Source organism: Musa acuminata, chromosome BXJ3-10, assembly GCF_036884655.1.
Source record: "Musa acuminata AAA Group cultivar baxijiao chromosome BXJ3-10, Cavendish_Baxijiao_AAA, whole genome shotgun sequence".
NCBI lineage: Eukaryota > Viridiplantae > Streptophyta > Magnoliopsida > Zingiberales > Musaceae > Musa > Musa acuminata.
In genome coordinates this window covers 29,729,395-29,747,150 of record NC_088358.1, presented here as the reverse complement: position 1 = coordinate 29,747,150, position 17,756 = coordinate 29,729,395, and the positions used below count along the sequence as shown (strand labels likewise).

The 17,756-nt window shown below is 43.6% G+C and overlaps 2 protein-coding genes across 4 annotated transcripts; one reads left to right on the top strand and one right to left on the bottom strand.

Moving 5' to 3' along the window:
- Positions 1-1,480: 1,480 nt before the first annotated feature.
- LOC135584487 (L-aspartate oxidase, chloroplastic-like) lies at positions 1,481-6,758 on the top strand. Of its 3 annotated transcripts, none has more exons than XM_065172532.1 (8): positions 1,481-1,692; positions 2,295-2,439; positions 2,675-3,035; positions 3,483-3,725; positions 4,643-4,699; positions 4,835-4,915; positions 5,171-5,232; positions 5,524-6,758. In XM_065172532.1, the coding sequence occupies exons 2-8, from the start codon at positions 2,306-2,308 to the stop codon at positions 6,539-6,541; spliced, it is 1,956 nt and encodes a 651-aa protein (XP_065028604.1). In that variant the 5' UTR covers positions 1,481-1,692; positions 2,295-2,305; the 3' UTR covers positions 6,542-6,758. The 3 variants fall into 3 exon arrangements, with proteins under 3 accessions (XP_065028604.1, XP_065028605.1, XP_065028606.1); XM_065172533.1 differs by having other exon boundaries at positions 1,505-1,692; positions 2,306-2,439; XM_065172534.1 differs by lacking the exon at positions 1,481-1,692 and adding an exon at positions 1,694-1,822.
- A 561-nt stretch (positions 6,759-7,319) lies between these two features.
- LOC103968764 (protein KINESIN LIGHT CHAIN-RELATED 2) lies at positions 7,320-11,744 on the bottom strand. Its single transcript, XM_009382072.3, has 3 exons — positions 11,570-11,744; positions 8,802-10,831; positions 7,320-7,712 (listed from the first exon to the last, which is right to left on the bottom strand). Exons 2-3 carry the CDS (start codon positions 10,769-10,771, stop codon positions 7,496-7,498), a joined length of 2,187 nt encoding a protein of 728 aa, XP_009380347.2. The 5' UTR covers positions 10,772-10,831; positions 11,570-11,744; the 3' UTR covers positions 7,320-7,495.
- Positions 11,745-17,756: the final 6,012 nt, after the last annotated feature.

The window sequence follows — 17,756 nt, the reverse complement described above, 5'->3', positions numbered from 1 at the left end:
CAATTGGTCGCATGGTAAAAACATTTTAGTCTAATATATTAAAATGATGTTTATACACAAGAAAAAAAGTTTTGAAAAGTTTTAAAATTTTATAATTAATAAATATCTGTCTTTCTATAATATACTGGATCGAAAATAATTATTATTTTTAAATCCATGCATATTAGGAATTCGATCTTTGTTCATCCAAAGCTAATTGTAAATTTTATTTCGTTGGTTTTCAAGCTCATGAGTATTAACATAAATCCTATTCGTGCATTGTCATCCTACAATCAAGCATGAGTCGAGTTGGCATCTCGTGTGACGTGTCCAGGTATGTGAGGTTACAGCGAGTCTTACGTCCGTATGCAATACTCACGTCATCTAAGTCTATTCTACATAGACAAACAATAATAGTCTGGATTCAATAAGAAATGAGGATCCGATCCAATAAAATCCATTTCTAGACGACGATCCAATTAGGTACGAACGAAGAGTTGTAAGTATCAATATCCGCATTATCTGATCACAAGTAAGGGATTCTGGCTGTTTATAATTATCCCAAAATCATCAATCTTCATAAGCATATATGCCCACCATTCAGAACCTAAAAATTACATCATTTTTAATTAAATAAATTAAATTAAAGATGGTGTTAGTGAACAAATGTGTCATGGCTGCTGAGTCAGCATGGCTTGGTCCATGGGTCGATGTAGGTAGTCCTCTGTCGGTTGAGTTGGATGCCGAGTTTGATCGGGCCCTCACGATGGGGTGTTGATCAACGTTCCCTGGTATGCCGATCCAGGCGCCGTGTATGCCGAGCTGCGTCTCTCCTTTTCCGGGGTGGTTGACAGCTCGTCTTCATGAGGTGATTGCGCCCTCGGGAAGGAGTGGTGGTTGGCGTTGGTCGAGATCCGGGTTGATTGGCTACTCTCCTTTGTACACTGGATGGCGATTCCCGGGTGGTTGATAGCTCGTCTTCGTGAGGTGGTTGTGCCCTCTGGAAGGAGTGCTGGTTGGCGTTGGTCAGGATCCGGGTCGATTGGTTTATAATTTTGTGACGACGACCACTAACCAAAGTTAAGAGCCTTTCGTTTATGGTTGGCTTGCATCCCTCTTTCCCAACAACTACTTTGACCGCGAGTCAGTTGGACTCTCTCGCCAACTGGACTGCGCTTTTCCATTGATTGGACCGCCGTGGCGGGCCCACACGTGCAAGTGGACTCCTACCTTTCTAGTAACGACGACCAATAAGAAAATGTGACAATTTCATATATATATATATATATATATGTTTGTATAAAAGAGAAAATAAAGATAATACACGCTCCATAAATAAATAAATAAAATGAAAACAATAAAAAGGAATTGGAATGAATTTAAAAAGATAAAGTGGGCGTGATAGGGCGAACCTTCGTAGAAGATGTGGCGCCTCGACCACCGTCGACCAAGTCAGTCTCGTCTCCTCTCTCTTGCGATTTCCACTTCTTCTTCCTTTTCTTTGGCATAAATAAATCTATCCCTTTTGGATCGCCACACAATTCCACGATCACAGAGAGAGGGGGCCCCAAAAAGAATCAATATTACGTTACGTTTCTTCCCATTCCATATCATTCTTTCCGCCCCGTGTCGCTTCCGTTTGCCGACCTTGTCTTCTGGGGTTCAGCGAAGCGTTGCGAGTTCCGGCCAGGAGGACCGGAACGCGTGGAAAAGGTGAGCCCTTTGGTCTTGTAAAGGTTGGATCGTTTCTTTGGGATCGTGTGTCGAACTGCGTCCGGGATGTGTCCTCGATTGTGAAGTTCAGTTTCCATATCGAGATCGATCATTTTTCTCTCGTAAAGTTGTGAGTTTTAAGCAAGTTTCTTGCGTTTGCAAGCTTGTTTGTTCTTTCTTAAACTGAAATTCTGTTCTTGCGTCGTCAGCTTTCCGTTTTTTGTCGCCACTCTCGTTTTTCTATCAGCTGCCAATCTTAAACTCGAAAGTATTGTCGAAGTTGTACCTGAAAACCTAATCCGTTTTATCATTTTTATACACAGAGGTTAAAAAGAAAAGAAGATTTCATGTTTCCAGATCACTATAAGTTTTTTCCCCTTCATTTTTACTGTAGTTTTGTGTTTTTTTGGTTAGAAAATTACAGATCTAAAAAGATTATGTTCGGAAGTTCCATAATGCCGATTTAATTAATCTTTATCTGACGTTCCATATAGATCTGTCTGTCAGCCTTGTTAAGCAATCTGGTTATGCTCACTCGCAAAAGTATATATTCACTTTGATTTAGATATGAGTTTTGTCTGATTTATTTTTCTGTCTCCTAGCACCGTTATAGATGGCGATCAGTCTCTTAGATGGGAGTGCCAACTTGCAATGCGGATGGAACTTGCATATCAAGAAACAGCATCAACATGCTGCCGGACTTTCTAGTTTAGTTTTCAAGACCGGTTTCTTAACCGATGTTACCAGGTATGTCATTTGCATTGTGATTATAAGTTTTAACAGCTTCCTCTTCCGGTGCCTTAAGTTTCCTGTATTTTATAGTTGATCTGACATCGGTTGTGTCATCAACGGTGGAAACAACGATCATACTGTCAACTTTTTGCTGATTGAATATATTGTAGCTTTTTTTTTTGAAAATTCCAAAATCGGATTTTTAAGTGTTCTGTTTTACTCTAGTAACTTATAGTGCCTTCTGTACCAGGTTATGTGCAATTTCCAGTGCTGCACATGGTGCAGCATTTCGTTCTGTCCGTGCGCCGGTGCCAAAGAGCATCTCTGCCGCTAGGAGTGCTAGAATTTTGTGCTTGCAAGACAACAATAGCAATACAAAGTATTTTGATTTTGTAGTCGTTGGCAGTGGTGTTGCTGGGCTAAGGTATGCTCTAGAGGTTTCAAAACATGGATCTGTTGCCATAATTACTAAGGCAGAGCCCCATGAGAGCAACACAAATTATGCTCAGGGTGGAGTAAGTGCTGTTTTGTGCCCTTCAGATTCGGTAGAGAGTCACATGCAAGACACTATTGTTGCAGGGGCTTATCTCTGTGATGAAGAAACAGTCAGGGTAAGCTTCCTTGTGTTTCAGTTTGACCGTCTCTTTCGAAATATGCATATCATATTACGGATATAGCTTGGACTATTTTTGCTCTCAAGCTCTCTTTAAATGACTTGCTACGCTTTTGTTGATTGTGCCACCTTCTCTTTTGGGGAGTGATTATGTTGTTATGGTAATCCAGTGGATAAAATGACAGAAGCAGAACTATGAAATAAAGAGATTGAAAATGTCTTTGCTTATTTTGCATGCTATGAAGTTAGAGAGATGGTGATCCTGTAGCATTCAAGTTAGTAAATTTCTTACAAAGATCTCAGAGGAACTTCTTGTACTTAAAGAGAATTGTCATTTGATTAATCGCTTCCCTAGCATTTAGTATATCTTATTGACCTCGAGTTGCATTTCCTTTAATGGTGGTATACAATTACCTGCTAACACCTCTACAACTGGCTTTTACAGGTAGTGTGCACAGAGGGCCCAGATCGAGTTAAAGAATTAATTGCTATTGGTGCATCATTTGATCATGGACATGATGGAAAATTGCATCTAGCCAGGGAAGGAGGGCATTCTCATAACAGAATTGTTCATGCTGCTGATATGACTGGACGAGAGATTGAACGGGCATTGCTGAAGGCTGTTGATGATGAGCCGAACATACATTTGTTTGGCCACCATTTCGCTATAGATCTACTGACTTCTCAGGTCCTCCTTTCCTTCGGTCCTTCTTTCCTCTATGATATGTTGTTCTCTAAATTTTCTTCAATTTTATTTATGAATTGAAATCAGATTATGTCTTAATCAAAAGCATTAGCCAGTGGTATCTGAAGAGCATATGTCGTGGTCTCTGGCTAAAGGTTCAATTGATCGATGATATTATGATTTGGAGGCTTGTGATATTTTTACATTTTCGGTTTCAATGATCCTACAATATTTATCCCAGATTATTTTCCCTAGACCCCTAATATTTGTAATCTATTTTTTGCTACTTTGGAGGAAATTGTTTTCTGTATGTGGTCCTTGGTTGACTGGTTGACAAGGTTTAGATATTGATGATGCATTTGAGATATGGGTGATTTCTTGAAGGAAGAAAGTCAACTTTAAAGTCCAATTGTCTTGAATCCTACTGAAAGCAGTTGTGCTTGTATCACATGGATAAAAGTTCTTGGGTGCTTCTTTTGGGTGAACTATCGATTAGGTTCTATTGAATCTTCGAGTGATGGTTGATATCATACAAAAAATCATGTTTCCAGAAGGCTACAACTGTAAGTTAAATAATACAAAATTGTCTGCGGTACCCTGTTCTTGATTATAGTTCTTCAATTTTGTAGCAGACTATATGCTTAAAATCCAAAAATATTTGAGATTCAAGATGTGAATCCCAGTGAAATCTTCTTTATTTTTCCTTTTATGTTGAAACATATTCTTGTGTTTTGTGAAAATAATCATCATGGAAACAATATGGTATGTGTGACAAACTCATTAGCACATACTCTGTTCCAAATTGTGTTTACTTATTCTTAGAGCATCAACGTGTTCATTTTAATCAGTGACATAATAGTGGTATGCCAAGATATCTGAAAAACAGTTATACTAAGCTATTCTACCGGATGATTTTGCAGGGTAATGATGAGATATATTGTCACGGTGTGGATACACTGAATACAGAAACTCAACAGGTTGCAAAATTGGTTCCATTTGAAATCGATATTTGTTAGTGGTATTCTAGTTGACGATGTGACGATGTCAAGGTCATTATTGTATGACTAGCTAGTAGTATATGACTTTTAGAGTTTTGTGTTTGTTAATTTCAGGTTGTCCGTTTTATCGCAAAAGTAACATTGCTAGCATCGGGTGGAGCTGGACATATATACCCGACAACAACCAATCCACTAGTAAGTACCGTCTAACCTTGGAAGTATGAGTTGCTGAATGTTGGCCTTTGATTTTCATGCTAATGATGCAGAAGTTGCCTAATCCTTTGTAAATGTATATGAGGATTTTTATTAAAACAAATGAAGAAAATTTGAATCTAGGGCAATCTATTGTTGAATTAATTTCTTATTCAGGGAGATTTTTTTTTTATTGCAAGGCGAACATGAGAACAATGGTTGTGGTGTTCCTCTAATTCGAGTTTCACATGCCTGCAGGTAGCTACAGGAGATGGAGTTGCAATGGCCCGCCGTGCTCAGGCTGTTATTTCAAACATGGAGTAAGTATCTCTTGGCAGAGAAAGCCTAATTATCTGACTAAGCGCTCCAATAACTTTCTGATTCTTGTTTCCTTTATTAAGTGCTCTGAACTCTGAAGAACTTTTTTCGTCGTGGAGATACTGCTTTTTTTTTTTTGACAAGCTTGTCTCTCATCCAAATAGAATCTTAACTGTCAGATGCCTTCTCTTGAGCATTCTCACATAGTGTGCAATATTGAAGAATATTTATATTCTTTAATGAATAAATTGTCTTTGTTAACTTAATGCATTGACATTTTTTCCATCATCAAGATTTGTGCAGTTCCACCCTACAGCCTTAGCTGATGAAGGCCTCCCAATTAAGCCAACTAACAGACGAGATAATGCTTTTCTGATCACAGAAGCAGTCAGAGGAGATGGTGGCATCCTCTATAATCAGTCAATGCAGAGATTTATGCCATTGTATGATGAACGAGCAGAGCTAGCTCCAAGGGATGTAGTTGCAAGAAGCATAGATGATCAACTGAAAAAACGAGGAGAGAAGTATGTTCTACTGGACATAAGCCATAAGCCAAGAGAACAAATACTTGCACACTTCCCCAATATCGCAGCAGAGTGTCTCAGATATGGACTGGACATAACAAGCTCACCCATACCGGTTGTTCCAGCTGCTCATTACATGTGTGGTGGTATCCGTGCAGGACTACAAGGGGAGACAAATGTGAAAGGATTATATATGGCCGGTGAGGTTGCATGCACGGGTTTGCATGGGGCTAATCGCCTTGCAAGCAACTCGTTGCTTGAAGCACTGGTGTTTGCTCGACGTGCAGTGCAACCGTCGATAGACCACATGACCAGATCAAGCCTTGGCATTCATGCTTCAACCATGTGGACTCGTCCGGTGCTTCCCACATCCCTTGAAAGCCACACAATGCAGGAGATTTTGTTCAGGACAAAAACAACAAGGGTCGAGCTACAATCTATAATGTGGGAGTATGTAGGTATAGTACGTTCTACAAGCCGATTGAAGACTGCAGAGTGGAAGATTGGAGAGTTGGAGGCAGAATGGGAGGAGTTTTTGTTCCGGAGAGAGTGGAAACCGATGATGGTTGGACTGCAAGCATGTGAGATGAAGAATCTTTTCTGTTGTGCTAAGCTTGTCGTGAGCAGCGCTCTTGCAAGGCAAGAAAGCCGTGGACTACATTACATAGAGGACTTCCCTTTCTTGGAGGAGAGTAAGAGGAAGCCAACAATAATATTTCCGACTTCATTGAAGTTGACGTGGAGCTCACAACAGGCACATAAACTAGCAGCAGGTGCACCACGATGATAAAATCTCAATCCCGTCTTTGGCATGCTAATGCAAGTTTCGTACGAGAGCTAAGTCGATTGAAATTCATTTAAAACCAAAGGTTGATAGGTTTAAGTCTATATCTTCAATTTCAAGCCTAAAATGTCTCTGGCACATGAAAGTTTGATACTGGGAAATACTCCTGTAACATTGTGCATTCCTTTTAATACAGAATTGAAAGTAACTTTAGTTTCTAGTCTTTTGGTTTATATAGATGAGTAGACCCTAAACTTAAACAACAGGGTTTTGATGTACATGCACTTTGCACTTACTTGCTCTCTGTGTCTTGAATGTTACCATCATAAGCATTGAGAACTATTTCAAATTATAACATCGTTCCGAAGAATCTTTCAAGTTCTCTTTTCTAGTTTGTTTTAGCACATAGCGACGTTTTATGTACCATAGTTTGTTTCATGTAGCGTAAATGATCAGTCTAATGGATATCTTTGTGATGTATGACTTGTTCTTTGTCCAATCTCAGCTTTCAGCCAACTAAACTAATCCTGAGACACCCTATTTATACCATTAGAAACTTATCATTCAGGCAACCCTACAGCTCATTAACCTGTCCCACAGTTCTTATATTTCACCATCATGGTGTACAAGGTGTAGAATTCCTCTAGGAGTGCCCCGAATACACTTAATTCTCTATTTTCTTTTCATTTATGGTTAACAATGCAATAAAGTTAGTTCCTATGATCCATAATTGGGCTTAAAGTATGATATGAAGCATAATCTCAAGTACTAGCATGTAGAATTCAGATGAAAATTCATTTGATTATCTAAAAGATCAAAAGAACCGGTCGAGTAACCATTATAATGACACATATACAACAGAATCTTGCAATCACACAGCCCTCTGTCCTCTGGAGTACAAGAATAGAGAGTATTAAAAAGAATCAGTGCATCAACAGTTAATTCTGGAAATATACATCATGCTTCATGCAGAGTGGCATCTTTCTTTACAACGCGTGGATTGGTGTCAAGGAGAGTTTCCAGTGACCTGGCTTTCCTGTTCCTGACTCTCCCGGCTTCCTTCAGCAACTCGGCCAGCCTCCTCTTCTCATCGTCTACGTCCGGGTTAGCTGTTCCAAGCTTTTCCTCCCTGAGTCCGACAATGTATTCCAAGATCTCAATGGCTTCATCCAACCTGCATTGAGGGAATAATCAACCAACAAGATGTACAATCAGCAACATGTATTTTTTAAAGGAAGGCAATGCATTAAACTATCAAAGTTTAAGTGATTATTGAAAAGTTCTTCATAGGAATTGATATGATTTGAAATCACATGGGCAACAAGAGCCACTAGTCATTCCTGCCCAGAAATTATGTGCAAAGCGTCTTACAGAATTAGTAAATCACTCCCTACATCTTTCTCCACTGGTACAAACTTAGCCATACCCACCACAATATTATTGGTTCAAAATTCTGCTTCCACCATTTAAGATGATCGGTATATCAAGAACTGATTCACTTTTACACAGGCTTTTATGTGGACCAGATGGCCATTTGTAAAAACGCATGAACATGATAATGAAAGTTAATACATTTCCGAGAGGCTGCAGAGCACATGCATGTATGGATAAGTCAAAGGATCAAGCCAGAGTTTTATTTATAAACAAAGTCCATTGTTCTATCACATTATTTGACTGAAAGATAAACCAATTAAAGTGATGAGGGAACAAATATAACACAATCCTAATAACTAGTGATTATAATTTAAGATTTAACTTTAGGAATCACATAGAAGCAAATTAATAGATGTCCATGATTATTTTTGTTTAACATTGTATATCATGACTTTTGACTCTTCTCAGATAAAATCGTCGTTAATAATTTTTTCCCATCAAATTTTCACCTGAATGATACCAAAAACGTTTTATGATCTGTCTTGATACCCAAAATTCTCAGTTAGTAGGCAAAGTGTACCCAATAGCCTTCAAGTATCAGGATAACGACATTCAACATGTAAGAACAAAATATCATTTTTTTTGTCATTTATGATCTATATCAACTATGATTGACATAACACAACCATGGACGTTAGAGTTCCTCTAGACTTTGAAAAAAATCAGCAAAGGGGGAAAGAGATGTTAACATTCAAAGATTTTATCATCTTCGATTCATATTTTAAGAACAAAAAAGACTAATATACAAACACTCTGTTCCTAAAATATGAAAATAAGATGAGAAGAGCCAAAGAACATACAAAAACCACGATCATTAAAGAGAGACTACCTTCCCATTGCGTCATAGGTTCCAGCAAGATTGCCATAAACTCCAAGTGTCTCAGAATGATATGGTCCACATACTTGCTCAAGAATGCTCTTTGCTTCCTCAAACAATTCTGATGCCTCATTTAATGCATACCTCTGTACACAAGCTAGGCCCATCTGGTTTAAAGCGATTCCAAAGAAAGCAGACTTCTTCTCCCCACAAGCACGAAACTTAGCTATTGCACTCTTAAAGGAAGCATAAGACTCCCCATAATTCCCTAAGATATAGTATAGTACACCAATCTGTGCCTCAATTCCAGCAATCGTGCTTTGTTGACCAGAAGAACTATTATACATCTTCAAGGCCTTCTGAAGTAACTTGAGTGCCTGCTCATGCTCATTCATTGACTCATATATGGCAGACACATCCGTCAGTCCGGCGGCAATCTCCTCTGAAGAGGTCCCTGGAATAGGCTTTCCATAAATGCGGAGAGCATTTTCACAGTAAGACTTAGATTCCTTAAACTTTCCTATTTTATTGTACAGATCAGCAAGTCGCACAAAGACAGAGGCAATAGTGGTGTGGTTAACTCCTTTTGTGGTTTTAAAGACGTCCAGTGCTTTCTGATACGCAAAGACAGCCTCATCATATCGACCCAGTGAGAGATAGATATCTCCTATGCTGCAGTCGACCGAAGCCACCTGTGTTTCCTGGCCATTAGCTACCATAGCCACGCTTGCTGACACTAGATGCTCAAGAGCCACTTCACGGTTGCCCTTGGTGTCACAGATGAGACCCATGAGTCTCCTATCTGCTGTTTCTTCTAGAGAGGCTGCTTCGCCGCCTTCACTATGGATGTCGAGAGCCATCTGGCACAACTTCTCTGCCTCATCAAATTGCAGTGCTTGAATATGAGCTTCAGCCAAATAACGGCAAGTTTCACCAACCCGAGGATCCATATCTCCCAATGTCTGCTTCTGAATTTGTAGCCCCGTGGTGTAGCATTGTATCGAACTCTCTAGCTGACCCAGCATGGCATGAATGTCGCCCAGTTGCATATAACCAGAAAATTTAGCAAGGGCATGCTCTTGGCCTTCTTCAAGGACTGGAATTTCAATAGACTTTTGAAGAACAGGAACAGCCTCCCCAAACTTTCCTAACCTGCAATAGATTGCTGCTATAACATGCAAGCTCATGACCAAGTCCAAGTTTGGCTTCTGACCAGCACATTTCTCAAATGCCCTGGCTGCTCGGAGGGCATACCTCAGGGCTCTTCTTGGGTTGTCAGAAGCAATTAAATCTCTTGCATGCTTAAGGAGGAAAGGCCCTAGATCAGGGTTGTCTAAACCTGTGTCAGATGGGTCGGCGGTTCCATTATGCGACTTTGCATCTCCCCTCGAACGATTATTTATTTTCTTTGCACGGCCAACTCCAACATTAGCCGTCACTTCATTCTCATTATCTTTGTCAGGGGATCTTCCATTCTTTGTGTCAGATTTCACGGATATACTGGTTTCCAACTGTAACTGCATAGGCCTTCTCGACTTCTTAGATGATCCAGAGGACACATTTGGAGAATGAACCTTCTCGGTATCCTCTTGTTTCTTACCATCAGAACCATTTTGTATTTCTTCTCCCACATTGGTGCCATCCTCCTCTTCTTCTATCACTCGGATAGCTTCCATCTCTGCACCTACTAGCTGGCGCAGCTCCGAATCAATCCTCGACTCCTCTCCATCAGAACCAAAGCTGTGCCGGGACCGTGACCCGTCACTAGAGCTTTCCATCTCACATACATTATCATAAAGTTGCTCAATTGACGGCTCATTAGAAGTCTCAACGGGCACATTGACAGCCTCACCTGGAGCAGTCTTTCGGCTCGGAGAAGCATCCGGAGATTTTTGGGTGGACAAATTCTCTTTGACGTTAGAAGAATTCAACTCATGAGAAGCCTCGTTCACAACGATTCCATCCCTTGGGATTCCTGGCATGATCACGGAAGCAGAAATTGACCAGACCAGGGGAGGAACCGGGTCCAACAACAGGAAGCTCTGCAAATATTTCCAAGAACAAAAAAGATCCAATCTACCTTTAGAGGACAACCAGAAGCATGTACAAAATCATGAAAATATAACAGGAAACTCTGCAAATATTTGCAATCACAGAAGACAAAAGATTCGATCTTTCTTTAGAGAACATATAACGCAATCATGAAAACAAAGAAAGCAACATTTCATCTCGTGCTCAATCAATTACCCACTCGGAGTTGCAATAAATGATGAGATGAATTCAACGAAGGGCAAACCGACCAAGATCCAAACAAACACGATCACTGATAACGGATAAACAAAGAAACAACCAAAAAAAAAAAAAATCAAAAGCTTAGGGTCCTCGCCTTTCGGCCACAGGAGAAAACAACTCCAAATTAATTTTCGATTCATGAACAAATGGAACAGTGGGAAGCTTCGAATAAAAAAAAAGATCAGCATACAAAAGAGCAGCAGAAAAGGGGCAACTTTTTTCCTTAGATCGGTCCAATCCCTAAAACCTCATTCATAAAAAATCAAATTCCTCCTGGATCTCACTGCATCGACCTAAACGGCTAGAATGAAAATTGAACAACAGTAGGAAAAAAGACCACAAAGAAGCCATTTTTCAATATGGGGCCAGCTAAATTTCTAATGAATCTGCCGCGCACAATAATACAGGAACAAACTCGTCGGTTCCAAAGATCCAAAACAGGGGAAGGAAACAAGAAAACAATAAAAGACTGCAAGGGAAGATCTTACCCTAAATTTCCGACATCAGAGAAGCGTCAGCAGATTTCCAACTCCTCGACAGAAATCTTCGGACGGGGGAGACGACGGAGAGTGGGAAATCTGAGCTCCAGAATTCCAGCCGAGACCATAGAAGTCGGGACCTCGAGGACAAAGAATATATATCGGAGGAGGGCATAGAACAGGGATTTGACGCAGCGGCGGAGGGCAAAACCGGTATTTACGGCGACGGGCGATGATGACATGGGGCCATCTTAAGCTACTCCTCCTTCAATACGGCCGTCACATCCGTCGGATCGACGGCTGTGATCTTGATGCAAGGGAAAATTATGTGGGATAAATTACTAGATGACAAAACTACCCCTATCGGCGAGAAAACAAAAGGATAAACCCGCCCAGGGCGACGGTAGGTGAAAAGAGAACGCCATGTCGGATGTTAGAAAAAGGAAGACGGTGTCGGGTCATGGTCGCATTCGTTGGGCACGTCGATCGGAATGCTACCGAGGCTCGATCAAATCCAGGAGCGACATCTCGATGAGATCGCTGCAATAACTCCATCACTGAATTCGCAGCTCCGACAATGGCAGCGATGTCCACAAAGCTGTCCTGTTCCTTGGCCAGAGAGTAGTGGTACTACGCTGCAAAGGATCACATGCCGTCGATGACAGCGGATGAGGCCATCCTCAAGTACCGAGATTCCACTTGGGAACTAACCGAAGACATCGAGTGGGAGAGTGGTCCTAATCTTATTTATGGTGAGCTTAATTAATTGGGATGAAGGAGAGTTAATACAGTGTTTGGGAGTATAATTACGAGGAGGCAGACAGCTGGCAGGTCCAGCAAGGCGACAGGCTGGCGATCGGATCATGTCACATGGCGTCATTCCAATTAAATCCCCGGTGGGGAATTTTGTCAGACTCCCAATCTGATTCTTTTTGTTTTCTTTTTATTATTATTATAATTTTTATATTTTAAAAATGATATTAACTAGATAAAATACATTATTGCTTTGGACTTGCCTAAAATCGTAGATTGAGTGAGTCCATCTAATTAAAAATTTCTTGGATTTCTTTTGCCGGATAAAAAAATGAAAGGGGAAAAAACTACTCAAGGGGAATCCATCCTAACAAAATAATAATAATAATAATAATTTTATATATGGGATCGATCAAAATAGATGGAGAGTTATAGCATGTGTTTCCGGTCCTTTGTGATAATACTTGTTTTTCTCCGGGTCAGGAAAGAAAATTTCTCGTGCATGAGGTTGGCGTGAATGATTAATTCACCTATAAATGTTTGACATGGTGGTGGGTGGTAAATGCTTCCTTTATGGTATTGTTTGATCTCTTGTGACGATGATTTTATATGATTTCTTCTTCTTCTTTTTTATGGGTCATGATAAGAAACGATGCGGTTGATAAGATATATTTTGGGTCCAGGCCTCATCACGATCGATGTCATACCACGCTACAGTCATGTCAGTAAGAGGAGCACCCCCACGCCAGAATCCGTACTAAGGCGTTGCTCGGTACATCCCGTCCCGAAAAGCCCGGGACGACGGTCGCACGAAGGCACCATCTCACCTCTCGAGGATCGATCACCACGTCAAACCCGCGTACGACCGACCCTCATACAGTAGTATAAAAACCTGGGGTTGGCATCCGGCCCAGGGAGAGGGCAAAGAGCAGATCAACACACTGCTGACTTGCTCGTTGGAGGGGCCACAGTTGGCAATCACCCGACAAAGATCATTCTTGCAGGAAAGCGACCATCCTCGAGCCACAAGCGTTTCGACCTTGGAGTCGTCAACTAGCGTCCAGACGGTGAGCCACTAACCGGCATCCGAACCGAGAGACGCTGATCAACACCCCAGCACCAACACCCCATCGCAAGGGCTCGACCAACCACGGCAACCTGCTTAGCCGACCAAAAACTCTCGACATCGACCCATGGACCAGGCCGTGCTGACTCACCAGCCACGGCACATTAGTTCACCAACATGTTTTGCGCTAGAGGAAGGGCCGAGCAAAAAATGATGGCAACTGTTTTGGAAGAAGCTTATAAAGAGCAGGCTAATCCACTACGAGACGACGATTGGGCTTCCCAAGGAGAGAGATGGTTGTAGCATTTAAAACCCATCATAACTCCTTGGATTCTTCAGATTCGTCGGTCTCGGAGCTCCTGCCAGAGGCATCTCGTTACTCGAAATCTCCCGTTAGAAGCCATTTTTAACAAGAAGTTTCCCCTCGGTCCCTGCGTCGCTCCACCAGGCGCGCCACATGGCATGGTGGCACCCGGGCAAACCCCAGCGCCCCACCCAATGATGCCCCCCAGTCTTTATCCTAGTCATGCCAGATCGATTCCCGACTTGCAACTAGCCAGTCTTTATCCGAGTCGCACCAGATCGGTCCTTCGACTTGCGACTCGCCAGTCTAGCCTGAGCCCGAGTATAGACCCTCGACCCACATGCCCAGTCTTCATCCTAGTCGCACCAGATCGGTTCCCGACTTGCGACTAGCCAGTCTTTATCTGAGTCGTGCCAGATTGGTCCTCCGACTTGCGACTCGCTAGTCCAACTTGAGCCCGAGTGCAGACCCTCGGCCCACAAGCCCAGTCTTCATCCTAGTCGCGCCAGATTGGTTCCCGACTTGCGACTAGCCAGTCTTTATCTGAGTCGCGCCAGATCGGTCCTTCGACTTACGACTCGCCAGTCTAGCCTGAGCTTGAGTACAGACCCTCAACCCGCAGGCCTAGTCTTCATCCTAGTTGCGCCAGATCGATTCCCGACTTGCGACTATCCAGTCTTTATCCGAATCGCGCCAGATCGGTCATTCAACTTGTGACTCGCTAGTCTAACCTGAGTCCGAGTGCAGATCCTTGGCCCACAGGCCCAGTCTACATCCTAGTTGCACAAGATCAGTTCGTGACTTGCAACTAGCCAATCTTTATCCGAGTCACCCCAGATTGGTCCTCTGACTTGTGACTCGCCAGCCCAACCTGAGCCCGAGTGCAGACCCTCGGCCCACAGGCCTAGTTTTCATCCTAGTCGTGCTAGATCGGTTCCCGACTTGCGACTAGCCAGTCTTTATCCGAGTCATGCCAGATCGATCCTCCGACTAGTGACTCACCAGTCTAGCCTGAGCCCGAGTGCAGACCCTTGGCCCACAGGCCCAGTCTTCATCCTAGTCACGCCAGATCGGTTCCCGACTTGCGACTAGCTAGTCTTTATTTGAGTTGTGCCAGATCGATCCTCCGACTTGCGACTCACCAATCCAGCCTGAGCCCGAGTGCAGATCCTCGACCTACAGGCCCAGTCTTCATCCTAGTCACGCCAAATCGATTCCCGACTTGCGACTAGCTAGTCTTTATTCGAGTCATGCCTGATCGGTCCTCCGACTTGTGACTCGCTAGCCACAAGCCCAAGCTTGAGATCAATTACTTGGCCAACATGTCATCTCCTCTCGGATCACACAGTTCGATCTCCTGGCCAGCGACTCGCCAGCCATAAGCTTGAACTTGAGATCAGTTACTCAGCCAACAGATCATCTCCTCCCGACTCACACAATTCAGTCTCCTGACCAATGACTCGCCAACATCATCCTGCATGGACCCAGCCGTCCGACGGACGATGCAAATCCTTCCCAAAGCATAAGGCGTCACCCCCGAACTGGCTCACGATGAGCCAATCTGGCTTCCCCTCGCAAGCAATCAATACAACCACGACATTCCATGGCATGCCTCGAGGGGGGGGGGGGGGGGGAAGGAGGGAGAAGTGATAAGGCATATTTTGAGTCCAGGCTTCGTCACGATCGACACCATGTCATGCTACAGTCATGTCAGCAAGAGGAGCACCCCCATGCGCTAAGCCAGAATCCGTATCAAGGCGTTGCTCGGTATGTCCCGTCCCGGAAAGCCCGAGACGATGGCCACACGAAGGTATAATCTCACCTCTCGAGGATCGATCACTACGCCAAACCCGCGTACGACCGACCCTTGTACAATAGTATAAAAACCTTGGGTCGGCATCCGACCCAGGGAGAGGCAAAATAGCATATCAACACACTGCTAACTTGCTCGTCGGAGGGTCCACAATCGACAATCACCCGACGAAAAGCCATTCTTACAGGAAAGCAACCATCCTCGAGTCACGAGCGTTCCGACCTTGGAGTCATCGACCAGCATCTAGACAGTGAGACACAAACCGACATTCGGACCGAGAGACGCTGATCAACCTCCCGGCGCCGACACCCCATCGCAAGGGCTCGATCGACCACGACAACCAGTTCAACAAACCAAAGACTCCTGACATCGATCTGTGGACCAGGCCGTGCTATCTCACCGCACATCAGTCGACCGACACACTCACGTGATACCCGTCTTGTGAGCTTCCATGAGCAGGTGTTCGATCGCGCCTCGGATTCTTCCGCCTTGAGAAGATAGCATCATTCTGACAGTAACAAATGTGATTTGGAGATGCCACCCCATCGTGTTGTCTTTTGCAAAACGTACAAGCACAAAACTTGCTCAGAATCTTACAACTATTGGTGGCTCATACAAAACGAACCCACCCCCCCCCCCCCCCCTGCGCTGCTTGGCGAGACGAGGAGTGGGGCTGAAGAAAAGGAGAACTCGCTCGATCGCAAGCGTTTGCTGCTTGCGGAGTGGGGACCGCAGTCGGGTGGCAAGAGCTGTGTGTCCTCCATGGGAATCCGATCGCTGCACTGCTACTGCTTAATGTTAATGTTGTAGGCTTTTAGCACGAGGCATGCTCGACAAAGGCAGCGACTTTCTATAGTAGATTGTTCCTTAAAGTTGTCAATCAGAAAAGAGTTGTCAACTCTGACAGGACGCTGTACTCGTTTATATATCATGAGACATTTTGTCACGAATGTGTGCAACCTTCTGCGTACAGCCTTTTTCGTTTCGACCAGTGTCGGTCCTCTCTCTCTACCGAAACCTCACGAGACCCTGTAATCAGAGGTATCTTATCAACTCTAGCGGGAACACAAGACAATGCGAAAAGCAGAAGAGAGAATAGATTTGAAGTTGATGATGTTGATGTTGATGTTGATGGAGAGGAAGCTGTCGTGATGAGGGAGGAGGAGGAGGAGGAGAAGAAGGTTCCGCCGGACTTCAATTTCATGGCGGTGGGTGGTGCTGGGCTGGCGGTGGCCCCCCACCACCAGCACGGCGTCGGGAGGAATAGCGTGAGCACACGAGTCGCATTAAGTTCCTACCTGCGAGCATTTATTACTCTTCCTGCTTCTCTTGCCTTTGGATATCGCTCGACTTGAATTAACAGGCGGACGGATGGATGGCATGTGGACTCCACACGTTACGACGTTAGTTCAATCGACGGTAAAGAATTTAGAGATCGTTGGCTTTGCCCAAATAGAATTTTCCTCGTGCCAGAGAATCCCTCGTGGTGCTGTCTAATTTACCAAATAAAGAATTGGTGTTCATAATGATGATAGAGCCCTTTACGTGATTTTGTTTATCGTCTTACAATATAAATACTCGGACGACGGCTTTAGCAACAGGTCAGTGGGTGATGATTCCTCTCGAAGTCCTTAGGAGTGGATGGTGGGTGGGTGTGAAAGTGATAAAAGTTCTTTATATCTTTGGGAAAGTAGTGGTTCGGGCTGTACGTGTCCACTATGTTGCTAATGTAAGCTTGGAAGGACGAGGACAGTCTGTGACGAGTTGACTCTCCAATTTAAACGGATTTAATTCGCCTTTCGGTTAAATGCTTGCTATTATATTATGAGCGCCCCATATTTTGATGGGTACGACCGCTTGTCCTCGGCCGGGTCGGGTGGCGCGCATCACCGCGTATCTACATGTGATTGGGCTACGACGACGATAAATTGGATTCCGACCAACCAACCATGCACCACGACTTACCGGGGGAACTCGAGATACGAGAGTAGAAACATACTGCTAAGCGTCCACTGCATCTGCAACTCATGACCGAGGTCGGCTACAAAGTCGTGGTGGTACACATCAGTTTTTTTGTGTCTTTCGATTGGTTGAGAGCTACGCGCTCCACCGTGACGCTTTCCTCCTATCCTTTCCACGTTATGCACAGCCTTATACGGGCCGACACCCCTCCCAAGTTAAAAGCATTAGCCGATCCAATAGACTGGTTATTAAACAACCGATACGGGCATTCGTATTTACTAATGGCTGCGAGGCATAT

Coding starts and splice junctions, on each gene's coding strand:
- LOC135584487 (XM_065172532.1), top strand. CDS start 2,306: ATGGCGATCAGTCTCTTAGATGGGAGTGCCAACTTGCAATGCGGATGG. Junction 4,916..5,170: donor CGACAACAACCAATCCACTA/GTAAGTACCGTC, acceptor ACATGCCTGCAG/GTAGCTACAGGAGATGGAGT. Junction 5,233..5,523: donor GCTGTTATTTCAAACATGGA/GTAAGTATCTCT, acceptor TCCATCATCAAG/ATTTGTGCAGTTCCACCCTA.
- LOC103968764 (XM_009382072.3), bottom strand. CDS start 10,771: ATGCCAGGAATCCCAAGGGATGGAATCGTTGTGAACGAGGCTTCTCAT. Junction 7,713..8,801: donor ACCTATGACGCAATGGGAAG/GTAGTCTCTCTT, acceptor CCCTCAATGCAG/GTTGGATGAAGCCATTGAGA.